We start from the raw sequence: 27075 nt of genomic DNA, 5'->3' as shown, positions 1-27075 counted from the left end.
CTGGCACTATATGAACATACGAGGAAAGGTTATTTGAGCTAAATCTGTTCAGCCTCAAGCAAAGGAGACTGAGGGGGGACATGATCCAGGTCTATAAGATTCTAACAGGTTTGGATACTGTTCAACCGAATAGTTACTTCAGCATTAGTTCAAATACAAGAACTCGTGGCCATAGGTGGAAATTAGCGGGAGAACATTTCAAACTGGATTTAAGGAAGCACTTCTTTACACAGCGTGTAGTCAGAGTATGGAATAGTCTTCCTGATAACGTAGTGCAAGCTGAATCCTTGGGTTCCTTTAAATCAGAGCTAGATAAGATTTTAACAACTCTGAGCTATTAATTAAGTTCTCCCCAAGCGAGCTCGATGGGCCGAATGGCCTCCTCTCGTTTGTATAGTTCTTATGTTCTTATTATTTTCGCCCACAATTCGATAAGCAGATTAGTAATATGCCTAAAATATTAATGAGTTGCGTATTGTGATGCCCAAAAGTTAGTAATCTGTATAAATTTGCCGTATCCTCATGCTTAATATATTAAATAAGCGGAATACGCCACTTGCGACACAAGCGAAAAGCAGTTAAGTCGCGATGAAGGAAGGCAGAAATTATCAGCCACAACATCTTTAAAAGTAGGACATTCTGTGTTTAAGCAAGGTAAAAAGATGTTGGTGTGTGGCGGTACTTTTTGCAGTTTAACGTTTTCATTTATATTTCAGTTCACGAATTATTTTCTGTTATTCAGTGTCAGTTTTCGATTCAGTTTTAGTTTACGATAACGACACTGGTCCCTGCAAGTCCAACGCGTACAAACGCACACAATGGCACCGTCAATCAACGTAGAATTAATAAACCCAGATTTTAATCTAAACATTTCAAATTCATGGCTTTAATAATGAGTGTATTTAGCAGCTACAAGTACAAAAAAGCTCTCCGTACTGATGGTAATTTAATAAACATGAATAGACGACACCGTGGTTTTGCCTTTTCTGGCGATCTAGAACAGCGCCTATTGTTTTCTCTTTCGGTGCTCACGCATACAGCTAGTACTGCTGTATATACCATCGCACTTTGTACCGGGTAAAACCACCTTCTTCTGTGATAATTTGAGCTAATCCCATATTTACGTAGTGATATTAAAGGATAGCATCTGTTATAATGAATCAATTGAAGCGTTTAAGAAATCATAAAAGTAATTTTATTAAAATCATTAAAAAACGATGCGTCGATTTAAAATATTGATATCGACGCATTTTCAGCGTTGTCGTCGACTAATCGCGGCAGTCCTATGCTGTAGTGCATTAAAATCCATGGAATGTGGCTGTTTTGAGATGCTGGAACCATCATACTTGGCACCAGTCGACCATCTTTAATATCAGTATACTGTATGTTCAGGTGGAGCCACATGATTCTCTTTGTTAAAGAGTATGTGAACCTGGTCAGACCACAATATTTTGCATCTCTGAAATGTGTAAAGAATCCTGACTCATGTAATAGTTTTTCTGCATCTTGTATGATGGGCACTTGAACCAAAGGCACCCCATTTTTCCTATTCATTCAAAGCCCCAGATGTACCCCGGCATCTCGCATTTTCCCATTGTCTGGGATGTTCTTCTTTCTAAAATAATTTGTAACTTAAACATAATCATAAAAAGACTATACAAGTAATTGATGGGTGATTACAGTGGGATGGTGCACTCTGGATTTTGTCATTAGTGCAGGTCCAGGACCTAATGGAGGGGGCTCAGACGGAGGTACCTACCATAAAGAGGCCACCCAAGGACAGTCCATGGGGGGGGGCCAAGAAGGCTGCGATGTGGCTGCACAGGCAGGAAATGAAGAGCAAAATGAAACTGAGCAAGGTGGATGATGGCAAATCACCTTGCCTGAAGCCAGTAAGTGATCATTGCTGGTCATAGGTTGTAACCAGCCTGTCTGGGGCTGGCTCCTTTTTCAAAAATAAATTGTTTCTAGCCTCCTGACACACTGGCCTGTTTGTAGCCTAGCTCTTTCCTCACATGGCACAACACTTTCCTCTTGTGGTGTATACTGCATGTATCAGGTTACTACTTGCAAAGTGTGTATGTGTTGGGAGGACAAGCACAACACAAGGGGGAATCCAGCTGGTCCTAACTCCTTTATCTGGGTTTGTTTGGGCCGGGCAGACCCAGTGTCAGCAGGAATTGGACCAGGCTCTGGAACGGATCTCCAAGATGCCCTTCAGTGAGACCCGAGGGCCTCTGGAGGACCTCTATGCAGTGCACATCCCAAACTGTGACAAAAAGGGGCAGTACAACATGAAGCAGGTGAGCTTATGACATCATGGAAGGCAGAGGGCTGGGATGGTGAGGAAGCACACCATAGAAACAGTTTTTGGTACATTCTCAAATTATATCCCCCGTGCATGTCTGGATCCTCTAAGCTGTCGTGTGGCAAGGGTTTAGCTAATATTGTGTCTCATTATATGTTTAATACTTTTTTGATCAATTTTTGTACTCAGTCTGACAGTTCACTTTATTAACCTACATCAGCAGAGCACCCCCTCCAGGAGTCAGTTTACCACGTTCTCTGTCCTAAGGCCTGTTTTCCCCCCTCCCCATCTGCCTCCAGTGTAAGATGTCAGTAGCTGGACAGAGAGGCGAGTGCTGGTGTGTGAACCCCTACACGGGTCGGCAGATCCCGGATTCCCCTATGGTGAGGGGCAACCCCAACTGCAGCCAGTACCTTGGTGGTCTGGAAATAGAGCCACCGACACCCCTGAGAAAATAGCTCAATACCTTCATCCACTTCCAGGAGCCCAGAAACTGGGGCCTTGGCATGTCCAAATGGATGTGGAAGAAGAATGGATGTATGTGTGTCTATTTCTTTGTGGGTGTAGCTGTGACTGTATGCTGCTCTGTCTTGTCATCCCCATGTTCCTGTGTTCTTCTACGTACGAGTGGTGATGAGTGGAAAGGAGAAGCTGGTATACTTGGAGTCCGCATCCTGATCACACTGAAGACGTGTGCTCTTTACCCTCCGTCTTGCTCCTTTTTATAACTGCATCCTGTTGTCTTGGTAACTCAGGCATCCCAAGGTCTATTTGTTCAGCTGTCCTAGTTCAAGCCTTGGGCCTTTCATGTTTGTTCTGCCGCAGTAAAGCTTGGGGGTAATTATATCCTACATACTGCACAGGCCAGCTTGGTCCTATATATTCGCAAATGTATACCTCCAACCAGCCATACACCAACCAGTCCATCTGTTTTGAATGATTGCCCGTCCAGGTTTTGCAGGCAAAGTGTCTGTCCATCACAGAATAAAAGGGTACGTTCATTTAACAGTTATACTGTAATTAATCATAATTGAAGAAAGTTTAACCACAAAAAGAAAGTTGAATGCAGTTTTAGGTCTGGAGCTCCAGGCAGGATGGGCTGGACATTGCAGCCAAGTGATCTATGTATCCCCACAAGTAAACTCTGTAACAGACGCACAAAATACAAGGCTAACAGAGAAGTATTATTACAGCAGATTGTCTACCATTGACTATCCCCTGTTCTGTCTGTCAGTACCAGTATGTTACCTTTGACTATCCCCAATCATGTCGGTCAATACCGGTAGGTTACCATTAACTATCCCCATTCATGTCTTTCAGTACTGATGTGTTACTATTGACTATCTCCAATTGTTTCAGTCCCTACTAGTATGCTGTTGTTGTCTATCCCCAATCATGTCCATCAGTACCAGTATGTTACTATTGACTATGCCCAGTCGTGTTCATCATTGCTGGTGTCTTACCAATGATTGTCCTCAAACATGTCCATCAGTACTGGTATGTTATCCTTGACTGTCACCAATCATGTCTGTCACTACCGGTATGTTTACTGTCGACATTCTCCAGTAGTGTCTATAAGTATCAGTATGTTATCATTGATTTTCCCTACTACATTGTATATTCCTACTACCAGTATGATTATTGTTGACCATCCCCTTTCATGTATGTCAGTATGAGTATGTGTCCATTGATTATCTCTAGTCATTTCTGTCGGTACCAGTATGTTACACTTGACTGTCTCCAGTCTCGTCTTTCAGTACCAGTATTTTACCATTAACTATTCACAATCATGTCTGTCAGTTCCAGTATTTTACTGTTGACTTCTCTCTGCACCTGTTACTATTGACTTCTCTGTTCCAGTGTAGCTTCAGCTTATGATCAGCAGATATTTCACCTGAGGGTTTTGACTGTTACAATGGTGTGGCCTTATTGACGCGACCTCTTAGTTGGAGAAATCCCACTGCAGGCGTACATTATGAACCATAAGCTAAGACCCACTTGGGCATGGGCAAACTCTCCTATCCGTCTGCGTGACACTAGGAAACTGCAGGATGATGAGAGACTTGTTTGCCCCACATGTGTCCTGCAGGGGCCTCTGTGTTCTCTAGAAAGCTGTTCTGTACATAGTACTAAGGCTGAATGAAAATGGGTAAAATGCTTTTTATGTATGAAAGACCAAGTGATTTATTAATGTATTAGATCACGTTTAGTTATACAGCATTACAGATACCTGTGTTTAATACAGTCTCTCATTAAATACACCCAGTCTTTACTCAGTGTCCTGCGTGTTTTTAATTACGATGACCAGATAATCCATGTCAGAGAAGACACTTTGAGCTAGGACAGGATTTGTAAATTACCATTTCAATTAAAAGGGCCTGGATTTCACTTAATAAGTTCTTGCTGTGTGCTGATTGGTCAGTCTCCTATATTCATGCATGTGCCACTAATATTAATGTGAAACAGCTGGGTGAGTCTTTCAACTAAGGAAACAAACTAGTCATAGCATAAGAAGAACTGAACTATTGAGCCAAGCACAGAAGTGTTTCAGTTTTAAGGTAATTTGTAAAACTTTATGTAGCTCAAAGTGTCCTCCCTGACATGGATTACCTGGTGTGCCTGTTTTAATCCCCAGTGATTAACTGTATTTGATGTGATGCTACACTAGTATGCTGTTTAAAGGTGGGTAATTTAAGGCAGCCAGTGATCTGGACGCCTCACCAGCTGGGCTAATGGATTACTAATGTCTGTTTGGGGTCCTAGTCATCCCATGTTAAACTTTTAGGATTATACAGATGAAGAGTGGTAATTATATTTATTGTATTCTGTTGAACCACCTAATAGGGGAATTTCACCAGATGTCCTTCTTCTGCTTAGTATGGGATCACATCAGTGTCAAAAATACAGAGTGCCCATTATGTCTCCCATTATGTGTGGATTGCAATATTTTATGTATAGCTGTGCTATTACTCTTCTAATTCAGCCTGTACATAAAAACAACATTCTGTTCTGGAGCCAACATACATTTGGTGGATGTCCTCGAACCCAGGTCCTTTCCTTCACTCAATCAAATTTAACCTATTCAAAGTCAATGACAGCCCCCAACAGCCAATCAGATTTCACTCATTGACTTTAATGTTTAAGTTAACCAATTAACACATAAAAATGTACATCCATTCATCCTTCCATAAGTTTTCTGTAACCACCTGTCCTGTTCAGGGTCACGTGGAGTCCAGAGCCTATCCTGGAGGCTACAGCCACAAGTCAAGGATATACAAAATGTGTGATATACAGGGTTGGACAATGAAACTGAAACACTTGGCTAATAGTGTTTGAGGTTTCATACCTATATATGCATGGCCTGGTGGCCAGTCTTCACTTACTGCACATTCCATCAGTAAGAGCAGAATGTGAAGACTGAATTAGAAGACACAGCTGTACATAAAATATTGCAATCCACACAACATAATGGGAGACATCAGAGTGCAAAAGAGGACAAATTGTTGGTGCGTGTCTCACTGGTGCATCTGTGACCAGGACAGCAGGTCTTTGTGGTGTTAAGAAAGGTATGATATCCAGGGTAATGTCGGCATACCACTACAAAGGATGGACCACATCCAACAGAAGTAACTGTGGATACAAGAGGAAGCTGTCTGAAAGGGATGTCAGGGTACTAACCTGGATCGTGTCTGAAAAACATAAAACCACAGCTGCCCAATTCATTCCTGTTTCCATCAAAACTGTTCATTGAGAGCTCCACAGGGTTAATATTCATGGTCAGGCTGCTATAAGCCAAACCCTTGGTCACTCTAATGCCCAATGTCGGTTTTAGTGGTGCCAGCAGCACAAATCTTGGGTTGTGAACAATGTGAAATGTATTGTTCTCTGATGAGTCCACCTTCACTGTCTTTCCTACATCCAGGACAGTTACAGCATGGAGAAGCACCAAGGAGGCTTACCACTCGGACGGTTGGATACACAGAGTACAACAAGGGGGTGGATCAATGATGGTTTGGGCTGCGATATCATTTGGGTCTTAGTAAATCTTCTGGATCCTCATTCTCAGCCATGCTGTATTGATGTTGATCACCATTATTCATAACTGCTTTTGTCCATAAAATGACCATTGCACAGGATAGTAAGGGACTTATAATTGATAACGAAATTGATATAGTAAATGAGTTTAATGATTATTTTTCACGGGTGTTCACAATAGAGAACACAAGTAACTTACCACCAATTAATACGAATACAGCATCGTCTATGACCAATATATGTATAACTGAGGTTGATGTGATACTAAGCCTAGCTAAACTCAAAATGAATAAATCGCAGGGGCCTGATGGCATCTTACCTATAGTATTAAAAGAGATGAGGGATATTATTAGCCAACCTTTAACTTTAATATTCCAGAAATCATTATCTGCGGGTGTGGTACTATCAGATTGGAAGCATGCTAATATAACACCCATATTCAAAAGAGGGGATAGAAGTAATCCAGCAAACTATAGGCCAATCAGTTTAACTAGCATTATTGGAAAAACAATGGAAGCTATAATTCAAGTGAAAATGGTAGATTACCTAGATGCAAATAACATCATAAAGGATAGCCAACATGGATTTAGGAGAGGTAGATCCTGCTTAACGAATCTACTTCAGTTCTTTGAGGAAGCTACAAGTGAAATTGATCACAAAAAGGCCTATGATGTGATTTACTTAGATTTCCAGAAGGCCTTTGATGTTGTCCCCCACAAACGGCTCTTGCTAAAACTTAAAGCTGCAGGGATTTTAGGAACTGTGGCAGCTTGGATCAAAAACTGGCTAACTGACAGGAAGCAGCGAGTAGTTATTAGAGGCACAATGTCACAGTGGGCCTCCGTTCATAGTGGGGTACCGCAGGGTTCAATTTTAGGACCACTATTGTTCCTTATTTACATTGATGATATTGACACAAATACATACAGTAAACTGGTTAAATTTGCAGACGACACCAAGGTGGGTGGTGTAGCAGATACTAATCTAGCAGCAGAGAGGCTTCAACGGGATCTGGATTTAATTAGCGAATGGGCTGATACTTGGCAGATGAAATTTAACACAGATAAATGTAAGATAATCCATGCAGGGAGCAGAAATATAAAGTACAGATATTTTATGGGTTCCACTGAAATAAAGGTAGCTGATTACGAGAAAGATCTCGGTATGTATGTTGATGCTTCCATGTCCCACTCTCGCCAGTGTGGGGAAGCAATAAGAAAGGCGAACAGAATGTTGGGTTATATCTCTAGGTGTGTGGAGTTTAAGTCAAGGGAGGTGATGTTACACTTATATAATTCCTTGGTAAGACCCCACCTAGAATACTGTGTGCAGGTTTGGTCACCATACCTCAAGAAGGACATTACTTCCTTAGAAAAGGTGCAACGAAGAGCTACGAGAATGATTCCTGGTCTTAGAGGAATGTCTTATGAGGAGAGGTTAGCAGAACTGAATCTGTTTAGCCTTGAGCAAAGGAGACTAAGGGGGGATATGATTCAGGTCTATAAGATTCTAACGGGTCTGGACAGCTGGGATACAACACCCACCTTTGTTCAGCCAAATGACTATTTCAATATTAGTCTAAATACTAGAACTCGTGGCCATAAGTGGAAATTAGTGGTAGAACATTTTAAAACAAATTTGAGGAAGCACTTCTTTACACAGCGTGTAGTTAGAGTATGGAATAGTCTTCCTGCTAGTGTAGTGGAAGCTAAAACCATGGGTTCCTTTAAATCAGAGCTAGATAAGATTTTAACAACTCTGAGCTATTAGTTAAGTTCTCCCCAAACGAGTTTGATGGGCCGAATGGCCTCCTCTCGTTTGTAAATTTCTTATGTTCTTATGTCAATGAACCCCCTGACAGTGTTCAAAAAGGACACAAGATAAAACAACCAGTAAATGAATACATAACTTTATTTAAATAAATGCTTTGTCATAGAAAAAAGACAAAGATTGAGAGTACATAAATTATGAGTTAAATGAATAAATATTACACAGTGATATTCACTTTCTTAATAATTAGATTTTTTCCATAATAGTTTATTAGAAGTTTCCAAAAGCTGGATTTTATCATGGTCGTGATTTTTTTATTTCCACAGAGTTTACGTCCGGTGCTGATATAACAAGCAGTTCTTCACTGCTGTACTGAGATTGTACTGCTATAGTAAAAGTTGTGAACATTGCACTAACATAACAAGGTGGAACGCTCAGAATGAGCCAGATAACAAGGACTGCAATATGGAGAATATAATGGTGCAACTTTGAGGTTCGGTTTTGACATGACATTTGACAGGGCAGAAAGTGCAAATGAGGTTACCTGATATTTCCTTTTTGAATCTGATTTGTACCAAGATGGGATTTTTACATGAAAGTTGACTTTCTGTCCTTTGTCCCCTTCTCCCGTCAGTAAAAATGGAATAGGTCACACAGTTCAGGACCAGAGCATTTTCCTTGGTTAATAGGGACACATTTTCAGGATGTCTCCACTAGTTTGTTACAGCTATAGGAGCTTAAATCAAGGCCCAATAGATAGCTCAGCCTTGGAGGTACGTCGGATGTCATGTCCAGTGAGAAAGAGAGAGTGAGCGAGCGGGGGTCTGAGTGAGGTGTCTCAGATTGCAGTTTGGTCCCCGCCTAGCAGTCCCTGGCTCCCAGCTTCCAGTCGCTCCTTTGTGTGTCTATGATAGTAGTATTTAAATCATATGTGTGATGTGCCTGGGTAGGGCCTCCTGGCCTTAGAGATGACTCTCTGTCACAGGGGAGACCTTTGGAGCTGTCCCCAAGTCACGGCCTGTTCCAGGTACTGCATGTGTCTGTGCCATGCTAATCAAAGCCCGTTTTGAATATAGTTATATTAAATCATTTACGAGCTAGCTTCTGTCAGTGGGCTGAGAAAATGAGGTGGTGTATTTCCATTGCAGAATCTGACCTTTTCCTGCTCATTCACTGTAACCCAATAATATATCCTGCGTAGACCCCCTGAGGCCTGTCACAATTCTGGATTTTGGGCTACTTTGGAAACACAGTACTTTATAGTAGCGTTCACATCTTGTGGTTGATTAGACACAAACAGGGAAGATTCCTTTTACAGAGAAGGGAGTTGAAAAGCTAAATAAAATATGTAACCAAGAGCATGGGGGTGGCTTGAGTGCTGGGGGGGCGGGGGCATTTCTGCTGGTAATGTTTCTCAAACCTTGAAGGTTCATCACTGCTGTCACTGACGGCAATGTGCTTCCATGAGGGGAAAACTCACATCTCTCCACACAGCTGCAGGTAATGGTTTAGCATCACTATTTTCATTTATTTTTTTGTTTAAATTTTAAATCCTCATTTTCTATGCAAATTCACATTGAAATGTTTTTGTGTGTAGGGAAGGCACTGAAATTTACATATGGGACAGCACCAAAGGCCCAACAGGGGTGTGCTGGTATGCAGGTGAACCTCGCAGTGGAGGAACATGTGGAGAGTGGGAAGAGGGTCCAGCACAGTGCCATCTTGTGGCAAAGTGGCAGGAACATGCAGAGAGCAGGCAAAGGGTCCAGCACAATGCCATCAAGTGGCAAAGTGGCAGGAACATGTGGAGAGTGGACAGAAGGCCCTGCACAGTGCCATCTTGTGGCAAAAAGGCAGGAACACATGGAGAGCAGACAGAGGGCCCCACACAGGGCCATGTCGTGGAAAAGTTCAGGAACAGGTGGGGAGCAGGTAGAGGGCCCGACACAGTGCCATCTTGTGGCAAGATGGCAGGAATAATGCAGATCTTCTTATTTATTTATTTGTGCTGAAATCCACCCCAGTAAGTGCTATGAGCGAGAGCAAGAGCAGGGCCTCTCCAAGCCACCAATTTGAATGTAGGGTTTGCAGGAGTGGAAACTTGTAAAACAAAGGATGCAAATCAGTTACAGGGGTGTAAGTGTAACAGGAAGCACAACTGGTGCCTGCACATAAACCCCCCCCTCCCACATCACTAAGAGTAGGGTGCCCTCAAGCTCACACAGCCACGGCCCCTGCACCCACACCCCTGCATTACTATCTCTAAAATATATCTAGCATTTGCAGACCTGAACGGTCTCATCAAGCGTTGTCCTGAAAATGAGGTTTCCTGCAAAGCAACCAAGTGACGATCAGACATGAGAGAGTAAGAACTGTATCTGTACTGTATGCGTGAGTCAGTATGTATCTGCTTGCGTGTGTGCATGTGTGTGTGTTGAGATAACAAATCATTCTTATGTACAGAACTGCTATGATCTCAAACATAACGGTATCATCAGTGAGACAGACAGACATTATCTCTTAGTGCCTTGTGTTCTGTTAGCTTAGTTTGCAAAGAAAAAGTCCGGTGCTGAAACCCCAGCTGCTATAAAAATAAATGAATATTTCTACATATTTCGACAAATTGTTTGTACGGACCCGCATCCAGCAGTGAGAGTCGGGGAGCCACCCAGCTGGCATTCCATGCCGGCGCTCGTTTTTCATTTTCATTCTTGCTCTCCTTGTCTCTCTTGCATCTCAAATGTCAAAGTGTTGCATGGGAGGAGGGGGCGGAGCAAGACAAGGTGGGGAAGGGGCAGTGATTGTGCTGGGCGGGGCCGGGAATCCTCACTCATTGGTGTTTCCGGTGTTTTCTAGATCCTTGCACTGCACATCGCCCCCGTTGTAGTCTGTGCCGGGCAGCTGCGCCCCGTACTTGTCGACACACCAGCAGATCCCTCGCTTGCGTCCACGGGAAGGCTTACACTGTGGGGGAAGGAAGGGGTTAGTGAAATGCTGATGGGCATGGAGCACCCATGAGAGGTAGCACAACCTGATGGGAAACAGAACCGCTTTACTGGGAGAGCGATCACATAGCCTAATGGGACACGCAGCCGCTTCATGGGGAGAGTGATCAGACAGCTTAATGGGAAATGAAGCCGTTTTATGCGGAGAGCGATCACACGGTCTAATAGGTAATGGAGCCGCTTTACAGAGAGAGTGATCACATGGTCTAATAGGTAACAAAGTCACTTTACAGAGAGAGGGATCGCATCGCACGGCCTGATGGGAAATGGAGCCACTTTACAGGGAGAGCGATCTCACAGCCTGATAGGAAATGGAGCTGCTTTAGGGGGAGAGTGATTGCATGGTCTAATAGGTAATGGAGCCGCTTTATTGGGAGAACAATCTAATGGCCTAATAAGAAATAAAGCAGCTTTAGGGGGAGAGTGATTGCATGGAATGATGGGTACCGGTTTTATGGAGAGAACTATCACAAAATGGGGTCACTTTATGGAGAGAACGATCACATGCCCTGATGGGATAAGGGGCCGCTTTATAGGATGAGACAAAGATATATATTTACTAGACATGACAAGCAAGTCTCCAGCTACAGGCCAAGGGGCGATGAGTGTGGTGCCATCTTAGACCAGTCCATTGTTTGCATGTAAAACAATGTGAGTGATATACACTCTGCAAAAAATAAATTAAGAATTAAAAATAAATTTAAAAAGTAATAAAACATAACATGTTCAGCAGTCCAAATAATGGCTGGTATACTGTGGCTAATCCATTATCTTTTCAAAATAAAATTATGCATGTCACTGCAACTTTCCAAACACAAACATTTATAAATATTAATACTATGTCGTAAACGACATACCCAGCACTTGACTCATGATTAACTATTTCATTATTTCAAAATATTTTTATATATTATACACAGAATCACAGCTATCATTTCAGCTATGCTACAGTATGGTGGTGTATTAATAATTCATACCATACAGGAAATTATAATGAGTATACCGGATGAATGGGTATACCGCCCAGCGCTACTCAAAAGATTGCAAAATGTATGTTTCAAAGGGAATATCGCATGACTGTCAATACAAAAATATACAAGACCAGTAAACACACTAACTGATGGACGGTTATTTCACTGGAGCAGGATCCACACCTGTTTCTGTAGCCAAAAACTACACAGGATTGCTTTGTGTGAAGGATTGCTATGATTTGGAGGTCAAATCATTGTACTTGCAGTCACATGAGAATGGGAAGAGCGGTCGTATGGCCTGATGGGTAACAGAGCCGCCTTATGGGGAGAGTGATAGAACATCCTGATGGGTAATGGAGTTGCTTGGTTCAGATCCTTGCACTCCAGCCCTTGATCGCAGCCTTAACGACAGCATGCTGTAGTATGTAGCGTGCAATGCATGGGTGCATACCTGCTTGCGCTTAAAGAAGCCCTTTTTGTCGCAGTTCGGGAGGTATAGGGATAGGGCCATCACTTGTGATGTGTCCTTCATCCTCTGGATGATCCCATCCAGTTTCCTCCTGCAGGGGCCCTGAGGAGCAGAATGGGGACAGGCCTCATCACTCTGCAGGGTGTGGGCAGTGGGCCACGCCCCCTCACTTCCACGCAGCCTGGCCAGCACTTACCAGCTCACTCACAAGCTTGTCGCCACCCAGCAGGGAGTAGTCCGCGTGCCCCACCGACCGTGACTTGCCCTGCTGCCGCTTGCGGTCATTCTGCACGGCCTGTGCCTTCTTTCTGGTCATGTGGTCTTTAGGGAGCAGTGGCATCTTTGCGAGGAGGTATGAGTTCTCCGGTGCTTCAGCATGGCCCGTGTTCTCATGCTCACGTGACTCGTGGTCTGCGGGGAGGAGTCGGACACAGCCTGTGTCACCATACTCACAGCTATGCATATCTGAGTATACACAGCAAACGAGTGTGAAGAATCTTTTTCTAGTATTAGGATTTAGTATCAGGGTAAGTACACTTCAATAAAAAATCAAATACCTGTTTGACTGTCCTACAAAACGAGGCATTAGAACTGGTAGAAATACTAATCCAATTAAGTTAATTAGCATGCTGACACATGGAGGGGCAGGACACCCTCTGGTGTAAATGGAGGGCATTTCTCACCAGCAGGGGGTGCCTTGGCATTTATTTATCCTTAACAGCTTTGAAACCCAAACAATCTGCCATCATTTACAAACCTATACTGTACACAGACTCACATTCTCTCTGTCATTTGGAAGGGGGGGAGGGGGTTCTTTCTAATGATTTTTTATATACTATAAAAACAATAATACAGAACTACCAACAGACTAAATTACCAAGAAAAAGAGGAAAAATGGAACATAAATTCATTGTTTGGTCTTCTAGTGCAAGCCTGACCTCCTACAGAGATATCTAACAGCTCTCAGCCCTGTGACGGCACAGAAGTATGACGCCATGGCAACGGCAGGTTCCGGTAGGTCCCAGACTGGAAGGTAACTTTATCCAGGTGAAGGAGGACATCAGAGACAGTGGGGCTGGGCAGCTGCTGATTTAGCAGAATGAGGGACGCGGGTGACTCTGTGAACTGTCTCTACAAGTGCGTCTACGGGGGGCGGGGGGCTGGACTTTGAAATGAATCCGGCGTCGCATGACTTTGTCCCCTTCTGCCGTCTGGGTCACCGCGTCATGCAGCACAGCCCTGATGTTATAAATAACAAGTGCTCCAGGCCCGACATGCCGCAACCGCTGCAGGCAGGACCCTGAGCATTCAGGGGAAGGTGCTGTGGGCTTCATGCGTGTGTCAGTGTGGGTGTATGTGTCAATCTGGGAGTGTGTGAGGGTCAGTGCAGGCATGTACGTCAGGCTGGGAGTGTGTGTGGGTCAGTACGGGTGTGCGCGCGTGTGTGTATCAGTGCAAGGATATGTGTCAATATGGGAGTGTGTGTGTCAGTGTCGGCATGTGTGTATGGGTCAGTGCCTATATGTGAATCAGTGCCTATGCATGTGTCAGTGCCTACATGTGTGTCAGTGCCTATGTGTGAATCAATGCCTACCCATGTCAGTGCCTTTGCATATGTTGGTACCTACGTGTGTGTCAGTGCCTAGGTGTGAGTCAGTGCATACCCACGTCTTCTGCTCCTTCTGAAGTTTCCATCAAGCCATTGCTGGATGGTGGAGGAGAAGCGTACCTGATCCCCTCTTTAAATATTAACTCTCACGCTGGGCAATTAAACTTCATGAATATCTTAAAGTTCCTTACTTCCTAAGCCGGGTCAAGAAAACTGATCCAGCCTCCTTTTTGTAATCTGTGCCGGATCTTTCGTACAGCAGCCGTAAAAACTGCTCCGATGGCCATCGACATCTGAGCCACACTGCAAACCCCTCAGACGGTTTGGTTTCAGCATCACCAGATACAACTTTTGGCAAAAATGCATATCTAGCATTACCATGGTGTGAGAAGCTATGCTCGGCATGTCCTAGAGCATGCACAGCACTCGTTTACGCCCCCTGGCCCCTCCCTCACCCAAGGGATGCATGGCTTAAAAGCTTCACACTTCACTCACACCGAGAGGCACACTGGGGCGGAGGCACAGCACGGATTTCCAAACAGTGAGCTGATGATGTTTATGGAGTGTTCCAGCTGTACATGACTTAGAACTCTACCAGCCCATGAAGGATTTTAAATGTCAAACACTAGGACTTCCTGACGTGAGTAGGCAGGAAGCTCTACTAGATAAATTGCCACCAACCTCAGCTGTGAGCAGGTCCTGACCATCTCCTCCACACTGCTCTGGACCTCTAAAGTAGGAACACCCCTTTCCTCACCAGCAGAGTGCTCTCATAAAGTCATTGCTTGATTGATTGGCATTTCTTTTGCAACAGTAAAGCATCCTGAGAAAAAATCTGCATGCCAGCATCAAGCAAACACTGGCCTCAGTGTTGTGAAAACCACATACCACAGTGCTGTCCCTGGCTCTGGGCCCTCAGCGCACAGTGCCTGTTGGACAGCCCTGGACTATGCGGTTCACAGGCATAGCATGGGGGCCGCCTGCAGGCGCCCCGGATCAGGCTCATCTTTCCTACCTTAAGCCCTACTTCCATATGCTTTTAGCTCCCCAGGTTACCAAAGTCCGACTGGCTCTCTGCTCATTACTGCCACCTGGAGCTGGCAGTCCATGTCTTTTGGGAAAAAGGTTGTAAGGGATGCCGACCAGGCTGGCTCTCCAGCTCAGTGTGGTGGGGTGCAGAGCTCAAAACGAACTCCCTTCATGGTATCAATTGTTTGGACCATCAGATGCTCATAAAAATTCTTTTTGGCTTTTCATATCCCTCACAGAGACTGCCTCTACTGGGACCTCCAACAGGTCCATCCCAGATCTACTCCTAGATCTCCTACCCAGGTCAAACTTGCAATGGAAAAAGCGGCCAGAGCTAAATCAGAGTAGTGGAGTGCAGATTCACCCTGCTTGGTCCTGACCAGGGAGACAGCTGCACTTCAGAATCCTCGCTGAACAACCACTGTGGTTTCTCCCACAATGCATTTCCTTGGCCCAGTGGTACGCCATGCACCTGCTGATATCCGGAGCTGGCAGAAGCGCCAAGGTGACCATCTGTGAGCCCACTCAAAGCTCAGCAGCAGGCAGGCGCTCCGTGCTGAGAGCGTGCTGCGATGTGAGCCATTACCCGCGATGCCCTGGGTGTCCAAGCAGGCACACATCCCATTTGCAACTGTGTTTACTGCATTCCCCCATATAGGTAGGGCATCTCCAGACCTACTTCTCTCTATCGGATATGATGTGACAGGTGAAAACATGAGGCACTCTTCTCCGTGACAAGCCGAACTGCAGCTTTGATGCCACTGCTCAAGCTGTTTGTAGGCACAAGAAAGGGCCTTCAGACCAATCACTGATAGCAGGTTTGGCCTCCCGAGTGCCCTCCCAGAACATCCTTTCCCAGGGCCTGTATTTGCAAAGCATTTTATCTTACCACTAAGCAGGGGCGCCGCTAGCAATTTTGGGCCCTATGACAAAATATGAGGTTGGGCCCCCCTACGGTAACTTATTATTAATAAAGCAGATCTCTGGGGGGCCCTAAAGGGCGTGGGCCCTTAGAATTGTCCCAACTTTCCCCCCCTTAGCGGCGCCCCTGCCACTAAGAGCACTCCTTTATCACACTAAAAATTTTTAACTAAGAGCTTTTTCCCAAAATCTATTCACGATGTGGCTGAGAGCAACTTTTAGTTAGGAAAAGAGCCAATTCCTAAGCTAAGAGTAAGACTCTGTCACTATGGATGACGTCAGTTCTCATGCACGAGCTTGCCTGCAATAACCATGGGGTTCTCGCAACATCCCGTTTATATGATCCACTTATATGGATCAAAAAGCTTGGGACAGAATCATTCCTGTACAAATACTGCTTAAATAATTTGCTTATAGTAACCAAGTAATCTGTTACAGTGATCATTTTTGGTCTTTTGAAACATGAGAACATGTGGGAAAAATTAAAACTATGTTTTTTTTTTTTTACTTTATTTTGATCACCCTACTTTGCCTTGCGGTAACCCGTCTGCTTCTAGTTAGCTACCTGGGGCTAATGCTGCGTTCATATAAAACATGACGGGAAAAAGAAAGTAATTTTCTCTCAATGACTAATATAGACTCAGCAAAGCTTATGATAAACTGCCAAAACCAAGCCAAAGAGATGCAGCAGCGAAACCACAATAACATATATTTTATGTACAATAATGTATTATAGCATATTTGAATTATACATTGTTCAGTAATGAAAAGTTCAGCTTGAAAAGGGTTTAAAACAGCTGTATTGTATTAAAATTCAGTCGATAAAATTCAGTACATAGCGACGCTGTCTATTTTATTTCCTATTTTTCAGCTTGAGACATAAAGAAAAAGAAAAAAAATGGTTATACAGATCATCCACTTATAGAGATCAATTTCACCCAGAGAGATGTGATCACTATAAGCGGTTTCCACTGTATATTATTAGGTTGGTTCGGTTTCTTGGAGATGTTATTGCATCCCTCACAAGCTCCACAACAATCCCTCCTGACTGAAGCAGTATCCTTTAAGTAATTCAGCATTCGTTTAATGTTGCCAAGACATTGCAACGTGGATTAACAGCAGCCATTTTGCGACTGTTTATGAATTGGTCTTAGTGATTTAAGAGTTCTCTTGACTACTTTTTAGTTCTCCCAAACTTAGGTTTTACTTTTAGCTCTAAGGGGCTTTTTAAATTGCTCTTAGTCAAAAAAAAGTCTCAAATTTAGAACTGCCTATTTAGGAGTTTCTCCTAAATAGGCAACTTAAGAGCTACTTTTAGCTTTAAGATACTTTGTGAATATAGGCCCAGGTGTCTACAGAAAAAAGACATCAGCACCATGCTCTGTCTACAGAGTTCCCTGGAGCCAGCGCACAGTCACTGTTGGTGCTGAGAGCAGAGGGGTGAGCTGCCGCACAGCTGCAACTTCAGATCATAATCCGAGATGGCAGACAGGAAGCAAGCAGGCAAGGAGAAGGCATGTAAAGCAATCTTTCCTGATTTGCTGAGGTTTCCTGACGTGTTGGGCTCCTTCTGTCTGTTTCTGCCACCATCTTGAATAAATTCTGAAAAACACCTGGACTGGGTCTATCTTAATCCTGACCTGGTTACCCATCCCCCCACCCTGAAGCTCATGGCTGACTATGCCCTGTCTTTCTTCATGCAGCTGGTACATCTGGGTTGAAACAGTAGCCCACAGGAAATGAGAGGCACTGATCTAAATTCACCCATGGCCTGATGGACAGCTCTTCACAGAAGACCTGCAGAGCTATTCTGTTGAGTCACTATAGCACGACTCTGTGCCCACCAATCTGGCAACAGGGGGTGCCTTAGACCAGAATACTCCCTTACCAGGGGGGTTACCGTGGAGGTACCAGCGCTGGCAGCGGCTTGGTGTGGGGGGCCCCGGCGTGACATGCAGCTGTGCGCAGTTGTCTGTGCCCCGCAGGTGGGAAGCAACCCTTCCCACAACCTCAATTGCACACACCACAGCGCACGTGAAACACTGGTCTCACATTATGGACCCACCCCACTCCTACCCATGGGGGGGAGGGGGCAGGAATCTTCAGCAAGTGGCCTGTTTGGGCCTGATAACCATTCAACTAACTACTCTAACTATAGTAACATGTAAAGGATATAAATCAGGCAGTAATCCCAGTGGGAAAAAAGCACATACACACATGTATTCATTTGGAAATAATGAGGAAAAAAGACACTTGTCACATGATCAGATCTTTACATGTAGCCTACTTACACAGTACCATTTATGCTTTTTAATTTGACAGTCCTCTTACCCCCTATACCCCCACACACAACCTCCAAACCGATAATCTTACTCCCAAAAGGACACCTTTGATATGCCACTAAAAAGCACTGAAAAGTATCCAGCTGCGAAATACAGACTGTTGTGTACAGGGCAGCTGCCGAACCTAATCCCAGTAATGCCAGTCTCCGAGAAATTAAGCCAGTTAACAGGTGGGGAAGATAGTGTCATTTTTTATTTTTATTTATTTATTTTTATTTTTAAAAAAGGAAACCGCAATCACAGTTCACCAATTTGTCTCTCTCGTTTCCCTAAGACAACGCTGGTATGAAAGGGAGACGCACGATGGTTTTCACATCACGATCCCTGACTGTGACAAAATCTACAGTCTCTAAGTCTCACAAAAGGCCGGCAACATCTGGATGCCTGGTGTGTGTGTATCGTGAGGAAATTCGGTAAACCTGAGTAGACAATTGCAGAGCGGTGCTACTGTGAGCAGTACGGACAGCGTCCGCTTTATGCCATGCTCATCGGTCCACCGTCTACACACCTTTAGACAGTCTACACAGCTTTACATCTTGGTCTGTATGCCCTGTGCTGCACATCTTTATACGCTGACCACACAGCTATACTATCCCGTCTTTAAACAGTTTTATACCTCGCAATTCTCCCGTTTGTTGCTTCGCGAATCTGCGGGACCCAAAACTCTGGGTTATATGTTCATTATGCGTCCATTTTTCCTTAAAATCGCTGTCAATTCGTTAATTCGATCTCATTTTTCAACCAATTGGGGCTTGGAGGGAAATCGTTGATAAATATTTTACGGGAGGAAATTCAGTGGGAAAAGAATCGTCACTGCACGAATTTCCGCAAAAAAGACACATGCAAAGTAGCCTACATTTGCAAAAGGCGGGCATGTAAAATACCCTGAAGAGCGGCTGTCTGGGGTGAACCTGCTCCCCGAATAAGTGCAATCGCAGCGGCTCATTTTGAGTTTGCGCATTTAACCTCAAGCAGCACCCAAACCTCTCGCTCCGCACCCACCTACGGGGTTGTCTCCCTTCTCGTTGGCGCACAGACCCCCTGCTCCGCACCCACCTATAGGCTTGTATCCCTTCTCGTTGGTGCACAGTCCCCTGCCGTGTAGCAGGGCGTGTAGCGGCTTCTCCTCGCCGCTGCGGGGCAGGCAGCGCAGCCCATGGGCACACGTCCCGGTGTAGACGCCGCAAGCCTGTCCCTCCGCGAGGGCGCAGGTCAGGCAGCAGCCGCAGCCCGGTTCCTTGACGAGCTGGCAGCCCAGCGGCACCGGGGGGCACATGGACAGCGCCTTCGGGTCGCACGGCTCACAGGGCACGTATGAGCCCAGGCACCGAGATAGTGCTGATAGGAAAGCCAGCAGCAGACAAAACCCGACTGTCATGATGTCCTTCGGCAAAAAGAAAGGAAATGAAATGTTCCGCTGTAGCCTATTAGTAGATCAAAGGACTGAGAAGAAGACTGCTGGCCGAGCTATCTCCGGGAATCAGAGCTGGAGTTTCTGTGAGAGATACGGCATCCAACAGCACCGGCTGTCCACCTGGTAGATTCACCCAGCTGGGCTGATTACTCAATGCAACGGAGAGATAACTCGCACGCGATAATGTCCTTTAGCGTTTCTGCTGGGTTATCAGAGCTGATGTCCCTGCCGCTCTGTAAGCAGCTCCCGGTTGATGACACAGTCCCCTCTGGATAAGTTTTGCAGACAGTCTGATCCTCTCCAGAGTAGGCTTGCCTTTTTAAAACCTGCCAGATGAATACACCAAGCATGGGTGCAGGGAGGCGCACTTGTCCTCCTCGTAAGGTGGCGGCTCCAGGGCGGGTCCTGGCTCACTTCCAGCCCCCCCTCCATCCCCTCGCTGTGGGATCGTTCATATACGTTTGGAGGTTAGACGTGATGCCGAGGGTTGTTCGCTGTGAGAAACCAGGGAAGCCGTTTTAACACACGGACGATCGGTATGTTTTACATGCTGCTGTTAGATGACGGCGAAGCAACTACATCTGCTGATGACACCAGCTTAGATCTTTATAAACTCTTACGGGAAAAGGCAACAATATAGTCTCACTTTGGCTGTTGAGGATCGTTTTAAGCATGATATCCTGCTTATTATATTGCATAAAGAAACGCAGAAAACACGCTTCCTTAGGCATGACCCTTAAAAAAGTAGCTGTTTTTAAATCTTGGCCAAGACATTAATGTGCGCAGCGTCCTAAATGGGATGTTTAGGCATCTTCATATTTTCACAACAAATTACATACAAACGATATTAATCATTTCCCACGCACTGCGCAAGTTATTCGAGCACACTACAGCGAAACGGCTCGTATATCTTTCAATTTTCTGTTGTGGTCTGAGAATGAAAGGTGGACATAAGTAGAGCAACCTTTGTGTGGCACACTACCTCACCTCCACCGACAATTTAAAAATGAATATTGCTGGACTGACTGACCCCTCTGCACTATTACTGCATTTTGAGTTTCTCAATAAACTGCAGTGCAATACATTCATATATCGCCTATGCACTTTATGTTTATATGGCTACTTACATCAGCAGTCCGATATGTGACAGGCTTATTTATAATATTGTCTCGGTGAAATATATATTTCTAATGTTTATAGTTTCTACATTTATTCAATACTATATTGATTACTATGTATGTATGTATGTATGTATGTATGTATGCATGTGTGTATGCACATTGCTAGTACATTTCGTTGTGCGCGCCAGGCGCTCGGTGCACTATAAAGTCATCCGTTTTTACGTGTCAGTGAGGCCGTAGTCCTTTTGTGGCGCCTTCTTACAGTAAGTGCGGCTTTTCATTTCACATCAGTTCGTGGTGTCTGTTATGCAAGACCCCGTTTCTAATGCCGAAGCAGACAGTCGATCATTTAAATTGATAAAAGGCGTTCATATACTTAAGTAAACGGAAAATTGCATATAGCAGATCTGACCTATTTCATGCTCCGTATGTGACACAGTTTGATTTTAAGCACAGTAGTATTAATTCTTTAAGAGACTTGTGCGGCGTCCTTTTAAAAACTCTGACTTTATAAGCGCACAGCCACTAGAAGGTGCTGTTACCAGCTGGGATTCGCTAGAAAGTAGGGGATGTGTGATATGCACACAATTCATCCAACTTTTTACTCTGAAAATTCATAGCGATGTTCATAACTTACAGAAACTGTAAATAATTTAGCTGATAATTGATATCTGCTAAATCTATTTTGCAGTACAACTGCTTATGATGGTCTGTTGAGGAAATAATAAAATGAAGACTCTACCATCCCCCCAGCTTCCCAGTGAGAAGTAGCTGGTCTTCCAGCCCCCCCACGAGAGAAACAGATAGAAGATGGATGGACACAAGAAGGTAATAATGTACAGCTAAACAGAGAAATATGGGAAACACAGACCACGAGCAGTTTATATGTCACCTTCAGAAAGCTCAGGAATGAGGGGCCAGCAGGTATGGTGCATTGGATTAGATGGGATCGTTTTCCTCAGTCAGTCATTCAAAGCTCACTTCCTGAATCCACATCCTGACACAGAGCAGTCTGAATCCTGTTACATGTTGGTGCTTGGATTGGGCCCCATCTGTTCAAAGCCTTAGAATGTTCCCATTTGGCATGTTGGACTTTACCGTGGACAGGAGATAAACATGCCGTGGAAATTACTTGAATCACACTGGAGAAACCATGCGGGTGATTGCAGCTCAGAGCTGCACTTCCCACATCAGGGGGCCACTTGCTGGTCTGTTAAGCAGAAGCCTTATGCAGACACATCCTGTGACCTCTTTAATTTCCTGCCACTCCACCTAATTTATACATCCCTCTCTTCCGGGTTACTTTTATTCCCTTAGTGGAATCCTGCTGAGGTTAGAGAGTCGCTTCTACGTCAGGGACTCACACAGAAGGTGAAGCCTAAGACTTCAAACCAAACACATTAATGTAATCTGGACGTGAATGAACTCCACGCAACATGTTTTGTGTTTTGGTTTTGTCTTCCTCACAGGAACATTATTCCTAACACCAGAGACCTTGGAGCCTCTGCCTCCCCCCACCTCAAACAGACTTCAAAACACCATATCTCTGACTTCTTCATGTTCCCTGCCATGCATTTGTGTAGTGCGTTCATGCTGAAGCCTGAAAAGTAGCCGTCTCCTCTGGATGGCTTCCTTCTCTCATACATGGATCTCCTTGGCCATGTTTTGGCTTTTATCTGCACTATGAGGAACTGTTGTCTTTGTGTCAAAGCACGGCATCTATCACTTATTAAATCTGCCGTAATCGAGCACTGCCTTGTTGTACAGTGAGCTACTCTGCTCTTCAGAAAGCTAAAATCCACAAAGACAAATATACAAATAAAAGACATAAATCAAATAAAACCGGGACCATTCCCGCTTCAGAAACACCAGCCTCCAGCTCGCCAAGTCTGGTTACACTGTTGTCCGAAGCATTTACTCCATTTATAAATATTTATCCGTCTTTCCCCTCTCTCTCTATACAGACACCCACACAAATAGATGACTCCTATTCCTCATCGTCAGAAAGTGCCCCTGAGCTGTCCTGCAATGTGGGCCATATTATCAGGAACTGGGAGGTGAAGCTACTCTCCACTGTCTTATAATAGTATAAACACAACCAGTGTGTGCTTATAAGAAAGCGTGTTTTCTGTTTGCGTTACTGTGATTGCATACATGTGCTCAGCCAGTCATGCATCAATTGTTAAATAAATATGTGGGTGTTTTGTGTACAGCGGCTGTACATCTGCATCTCATTTTACTGAAATAAATAACTACAATCATGACCTTCGGGCAGTTTATGGAATTACTAAACTAATGATTCAATTTTCTGAATCGATGCTGTAATCAGAAATTATTCTATACACACTTAGATATATGCCTCACTGTTATGGACATCAGTCTTTAGGGGGATTAGAGCTCATATAGACTGAAACGAAACCCCAGAAAAAAGGAGGGGAGGGAGGGGGTTGCATACAGTTAAAATCTAGCCCACTCCACTTCAAGGTGTCCTCTGCTATAACTGGCAGAGCTCCATGCTTGAGACAGGGTCAGGCAACAAATGAAAGCAATGCCAAGGACGATAATGTGGGACCTTATGAATGCCCTGGGCTCGCAGATGGAGAGGGACAGAAAGTGGGCTCATTTTCCTGGGATTAGGTCCCAAGCTGCATCTCTGCAGCATATGAGGGTCGGCCTGACACCTCCCCATGTGTCAAGAAATTGAAACAAAACACTCTATGGTTTTGTAGACAGAGTCTTCTCCCCAAGGAATGGCTTCAAATGCCCTGGCTTGGTTTTAATTAGCCAGTATTAGTCAGGCAGTTGGTTTGATTTATTCTGTTGAATCTGTTTCTATTGTTCACCTCCTTCTTTATTGTAGAAACACTGTGATTCAAATTAGTGCAGCACTAACAGGACCTAATGGCACAGCTACAAAGAATGGCCTTGTCAGGGTCAGCTCCTGTTGTCCCACTCTGTGTCCCTTCCCCATTTGGCCAGCAGGCATTGCTGGTCATCCTGTCCCTCGTGTTGTCAGTCTTTGTGTTTTCCCCTATTACCTGTCAGCTGCATAGCTCAACTCATTGAGCATATGGTTGCCTGTACACCCCTCTGTCTTGTGTTTGAATCCTGCCTCTATTTTTGTATTTTGTTCCCTAGTGTTTCATTTGTATGAGTTTTCTTGTTCCTTTGTCTTTTGTATTTAGTTCTGGTTTCATGTTTTGTGTCCATGCTTGTGTTTTTACCTGTCTGTTATTCCCTTAGTGTAGATTCTGTTTCTTAGTTTCATTGTTAGAGCTCCCTGAGTTTAATTATTAGTTTCAGCTGTTGCCTGTTTTTGTGCCTGCCCTTGTGTGTTTACCTGATTGCTCGTTGCCCTGCCCCTCCCGGATTGGTTAATTGTCTATGTCTCACTCCTTTTGTGTCGTTACCCTGATTAGTTTTTGTATTTAAGTTCCTGATCCAGTTCTGTTCTTGCTGAAGTCATTGATGTTTTTTTTTTTTTTATGTTGTTTGAGGTCTTTTGTTGCCTGCCCACCTGCCCGCCCCTTGTTGCCTTAACTTTTTTTGTTTATCCCGTTTACTTTTGACCCCTCGTGTTTGTGTTTTTCTATTTAATAAATCCCCATTTGTCGTCTGAGCTGCAAGTGGGTCATCCACATTCTCTTCCCTGCCTGCACCATGCCTCGTCCTCGTGCCTGAACCACCCGAGTTCATGACAGGCCTTTTACAGAGTTCGATGAGTACAGTTCAGTAGGGCTGTGCAGATACTTTTTGATGGACAGGTGCTTAAAGGTCAAAAAAGGGACACTGTACCATTGAAGCTCATGCACAAGTTCACATTAAATTGTTTGGGCAAAACAGGCAGGAGCTCAGGCACCCTCAGCATCCTCTTTTGCACGTACCTGCAGTTCAGCTTGCTGTAGCCTCATTGGCAAACAGCCTTTTCTATGTTTCTTAGTTTCTAGCCCAATTAAAGTACCCAGGATTCCTACCACAAACTGATGTGATACCTTGTGATATGTTACAGCCTCTACTAATTGCCTACTAAAATGTTAAATTTTTAATTCACTATGTACGGTATATGCTTTTATGTTAAAGCATATACAGTACGTGTTTACATCTATGTGTATAAGACTAAATTTCACTTAACTTTATTCATGAGTCTGTTGCGGAGAATATTGACTTGAAGGTATAATTCTGGAAAAATCCTCCTATGCATCAGTGACCATGTTCCCACCACGATCTGTGCCACGTGTCCTGGATGGCGGTGCCTCTGGGGCTGACTCGCAAACCTGTTTTTGTCTGTTTCTGGAATTGTGGTCAAAGTGGATTTGCTCCATGTTTCACCTCAGGGTGACACTAATCGAAAGCTTGCTGAACACCTCTCATGCACCAGGGGCCACACCGAATAAATGCAGGTGGTACTAATGATCTAGCTCCTCTATAGACTAGGCTTATTTCAGCCAATTACTATTGTCCTTGGTTCACCCCTGAGCTCAGAATAATGAAGGTCACTGGCCGGTGTCTTGAATACCTTTATGAGAAAACTGGTCTCACCATGCACATGCTTTTATACACCAAGCACATCCAGAAGTATAGGGATGCCCTAAATATTGCTTGCTCAAACTTCTACTCCTCCATCATAAGTGGTGCTAAGTCTAGGTCATGAACACTCTTTAGGACTGATAACTAACTCCTCAGACCTCCTGTACCAGCATTCCCCAAGAATGGTGGCAAAATTAACCGAATCATAATTTTCGTCATGTTTCTCAGTCTTTCTCCCTGTTAACTTTGACTGTACTACTCCAATTACTAAACTCTCTTGTTTTACTCTTGTTGTCTCTATCGCTTTCTCCAAATGTATCCTTAAGTCTAATCCTTCCTCCTGTCAGCTTGATCCGGCCCCTACACCTAAACTTATAGCATGTTCTTCTATAATCATTTCTGCAGTTGCATCAGTGACAAACACTGTCTCTCTTTCGGCTCTATCCTTTCTGCCCTCAAAACTGCTGCAGTTACTCCTATCCTCAGAAAACCTGAGTTGGATCCATCATCTCTCTCTAGCTACAGACCTATCTCAAATCTTCCTTGTCCGACTAAAGTGATTGAAAGAGTTGTAGCTACTCACAACTGCATATCTTTCTTAATGGTGAGGCACCGTATGAGCCACTCCAGTCTGGCTTCCGTAAACAGCATAGCACTGATACAGCTCTTCTGCGTGGTGGGAATGATCTCCTCTGGTTTTCCAATTGTGGTTTTCTCAATATTCTCATCTTTCTTGACTTAAGCTCAGCATTTGACACGGTAAACCATGATGTACTCATTTCTCGCCTGTCTTCTGTTGGCATCACAGACATATGTCCTTCAATGGTTTATGTCATATCTTACTAACAGACAACTGTTTATCACACTAGGTCCACATAAGTCCTCCACCTCTCCTGTTGTGAGGGATCAGGCCCCTCCTCTTTCTAATTTACATCCTACCCCTTGGTCAAATCATTCACAGATATGGCCTTAACTTTCACTATGCAGATGATATTCAATTTTATCTTAGTACACACTCCTCCATTGATTCCCTTCCCAATACACTGACTGATTGCATCTCTGATTTAAAACTTGCAGGTAAACGTCTTACTGGTCGGTCCAAAATCATTAGTATCTAAATTCCCTAGATTCTCTGTTTTGATACTGTCCCTATAAAACCTGCAGCAATAATAAGAAATCTTAGCGTACTATTTGACTCTACACTCAACTTTGACCTACATATAAAATCCCTCTCCAAAATTGTATTCTTTCACCTCCACCCATTTTATCTACACCCATTTCTGTCCAGTATTGATGCCCAAATTCTGATTCATGCTTTTATTATGTCCCGTATTGACTACTACAGCTCCCTTTTCATTGGCCTTCCTGCAAAATTTATACAAAAGTTTCAGTATATTCAGGACTCAGCAGCTAGAGTTCTCACTCACGCTAAATGATCCACTCACATCACACCCATCTTGTATCAAATTCAGAATATTGCTTCTTACTTATAAAGCTCTGCATAACCTTGCTCCTTGCTACGTCAGAATGGCAACTCTTGACTCCTTACTCACC

The 27075-nt window shown here is 44.1% G+C and overlaps 2 protein-coding genes and 1 long non-coding RNA gene across 6 annotated transcripts; 2 read left to right on the top strand and 1 right to left on the bottom strand.

The window, feature by feature from the left end:
- The first annotated feature begins 228 nt into the window (after positions 1–228).
- On the top strand, positions 229–4580 carry LOC140587397 (insulin-like growth factor-binding protein 2-A). 2 transcript variants are annotated; one of them, XM_072708653.1, is made up of 4 exons: positions 229–654; positions 1714–1893; positions 2155–2303; positions 2608–4580. In XM_072708653.1, exons 2-4 carry the CDS (start codon positions 1731–1733, stop codon positions 2764–2766), a joined length of 471 nt encoding a protein of 156 aa, XP_072564754.1. In that variant the 5' UTR covers positions 229–654; positions 1714–1730; the 3' UTR covers positions 2767–4580. The 2 variants fall into 2 exon arrangements, with proteins under 2 accessions (XP_072564754.1, XP_072564755.1); XM_072708654.1 differs by having other exon boundaries at positions 404–654; positions 1714–1892; positions 2163–2303.
- Positions 4581–8236: 3656 nt separating this feature from the next.
- On the bottom strand, positions 8237–20274 carry LOC140587396 (insulin-like growth factor-binding protein 5). Of its 2 annotated transcripts, none has more exons than XM_072708651.1 (4): positions 19462–20274; positions 12755–12969; positions 12541–12660; positions 8237–11077 (listed from the first exon to the last, which is right to left on the bottom strand). In XM_072708651.1, the coding sequence occupies exons 1-4, from the start codon at positions 19835–19837 to the stop codon at positions 10940–10942; spliced, it is 849 nt and encodes a 282-aa protein (XP_072564752.1). In that variant the 5' UTR covers positions 19838–20274; the 3' UTR covers positions 8237–10939. The 2 variants fall into 2 exon arrangements, with proteins under 2 accessions (XP_072564752.1, XP_072564753.1); XM_072708652.1 differs by having other exon boundaries at positions 19516–20274.
- Positions 20243–23051, top strand: LOC140587398 (uncharacterized). 2 transcript variants are annotated; one of them, XR_011989108.1, is made up of 4 exons: positions 20243–20409; positions 21748–21822; positions 22312–22365; positions 22464–22531. It is a non-coding gene; the product is annotated as an uncharacterized lncRNA (long non-coding RNA). The 2 variants fall into 2 exon arrangements; XR_011989107.1 differs by lacking the exons at positions 22312–22365; positions 22464–22531 and adding an exon at positions 22959–23051.
- The last annotated feature ends 4024 nt before the right edge of the window (positions 23052–27075 follow it).

This window comes from Paramormyrops kingsleyae, unplaced genomic scaffold (assembly GCF_048594095.1).
Source record: "Paramormyrops kingsleyae isolate MSU_618 unplaced genomic scaffold, PKINGS_0.4 ups209, whole genome shotgun sequence".
Taxonomy (NCBI): Eukaryota; Metazoa; Chordata; class Actinopteri; order Osteoglossiformes; family Mormyridae; genus Paramormyrops; species Paramormyrops kingsleyae.
The sequence above is the reverse complement of the archived record's forward strand: the minus strand, read 5'-3'. Positions and strand labels throughout refer to the sequence as shown.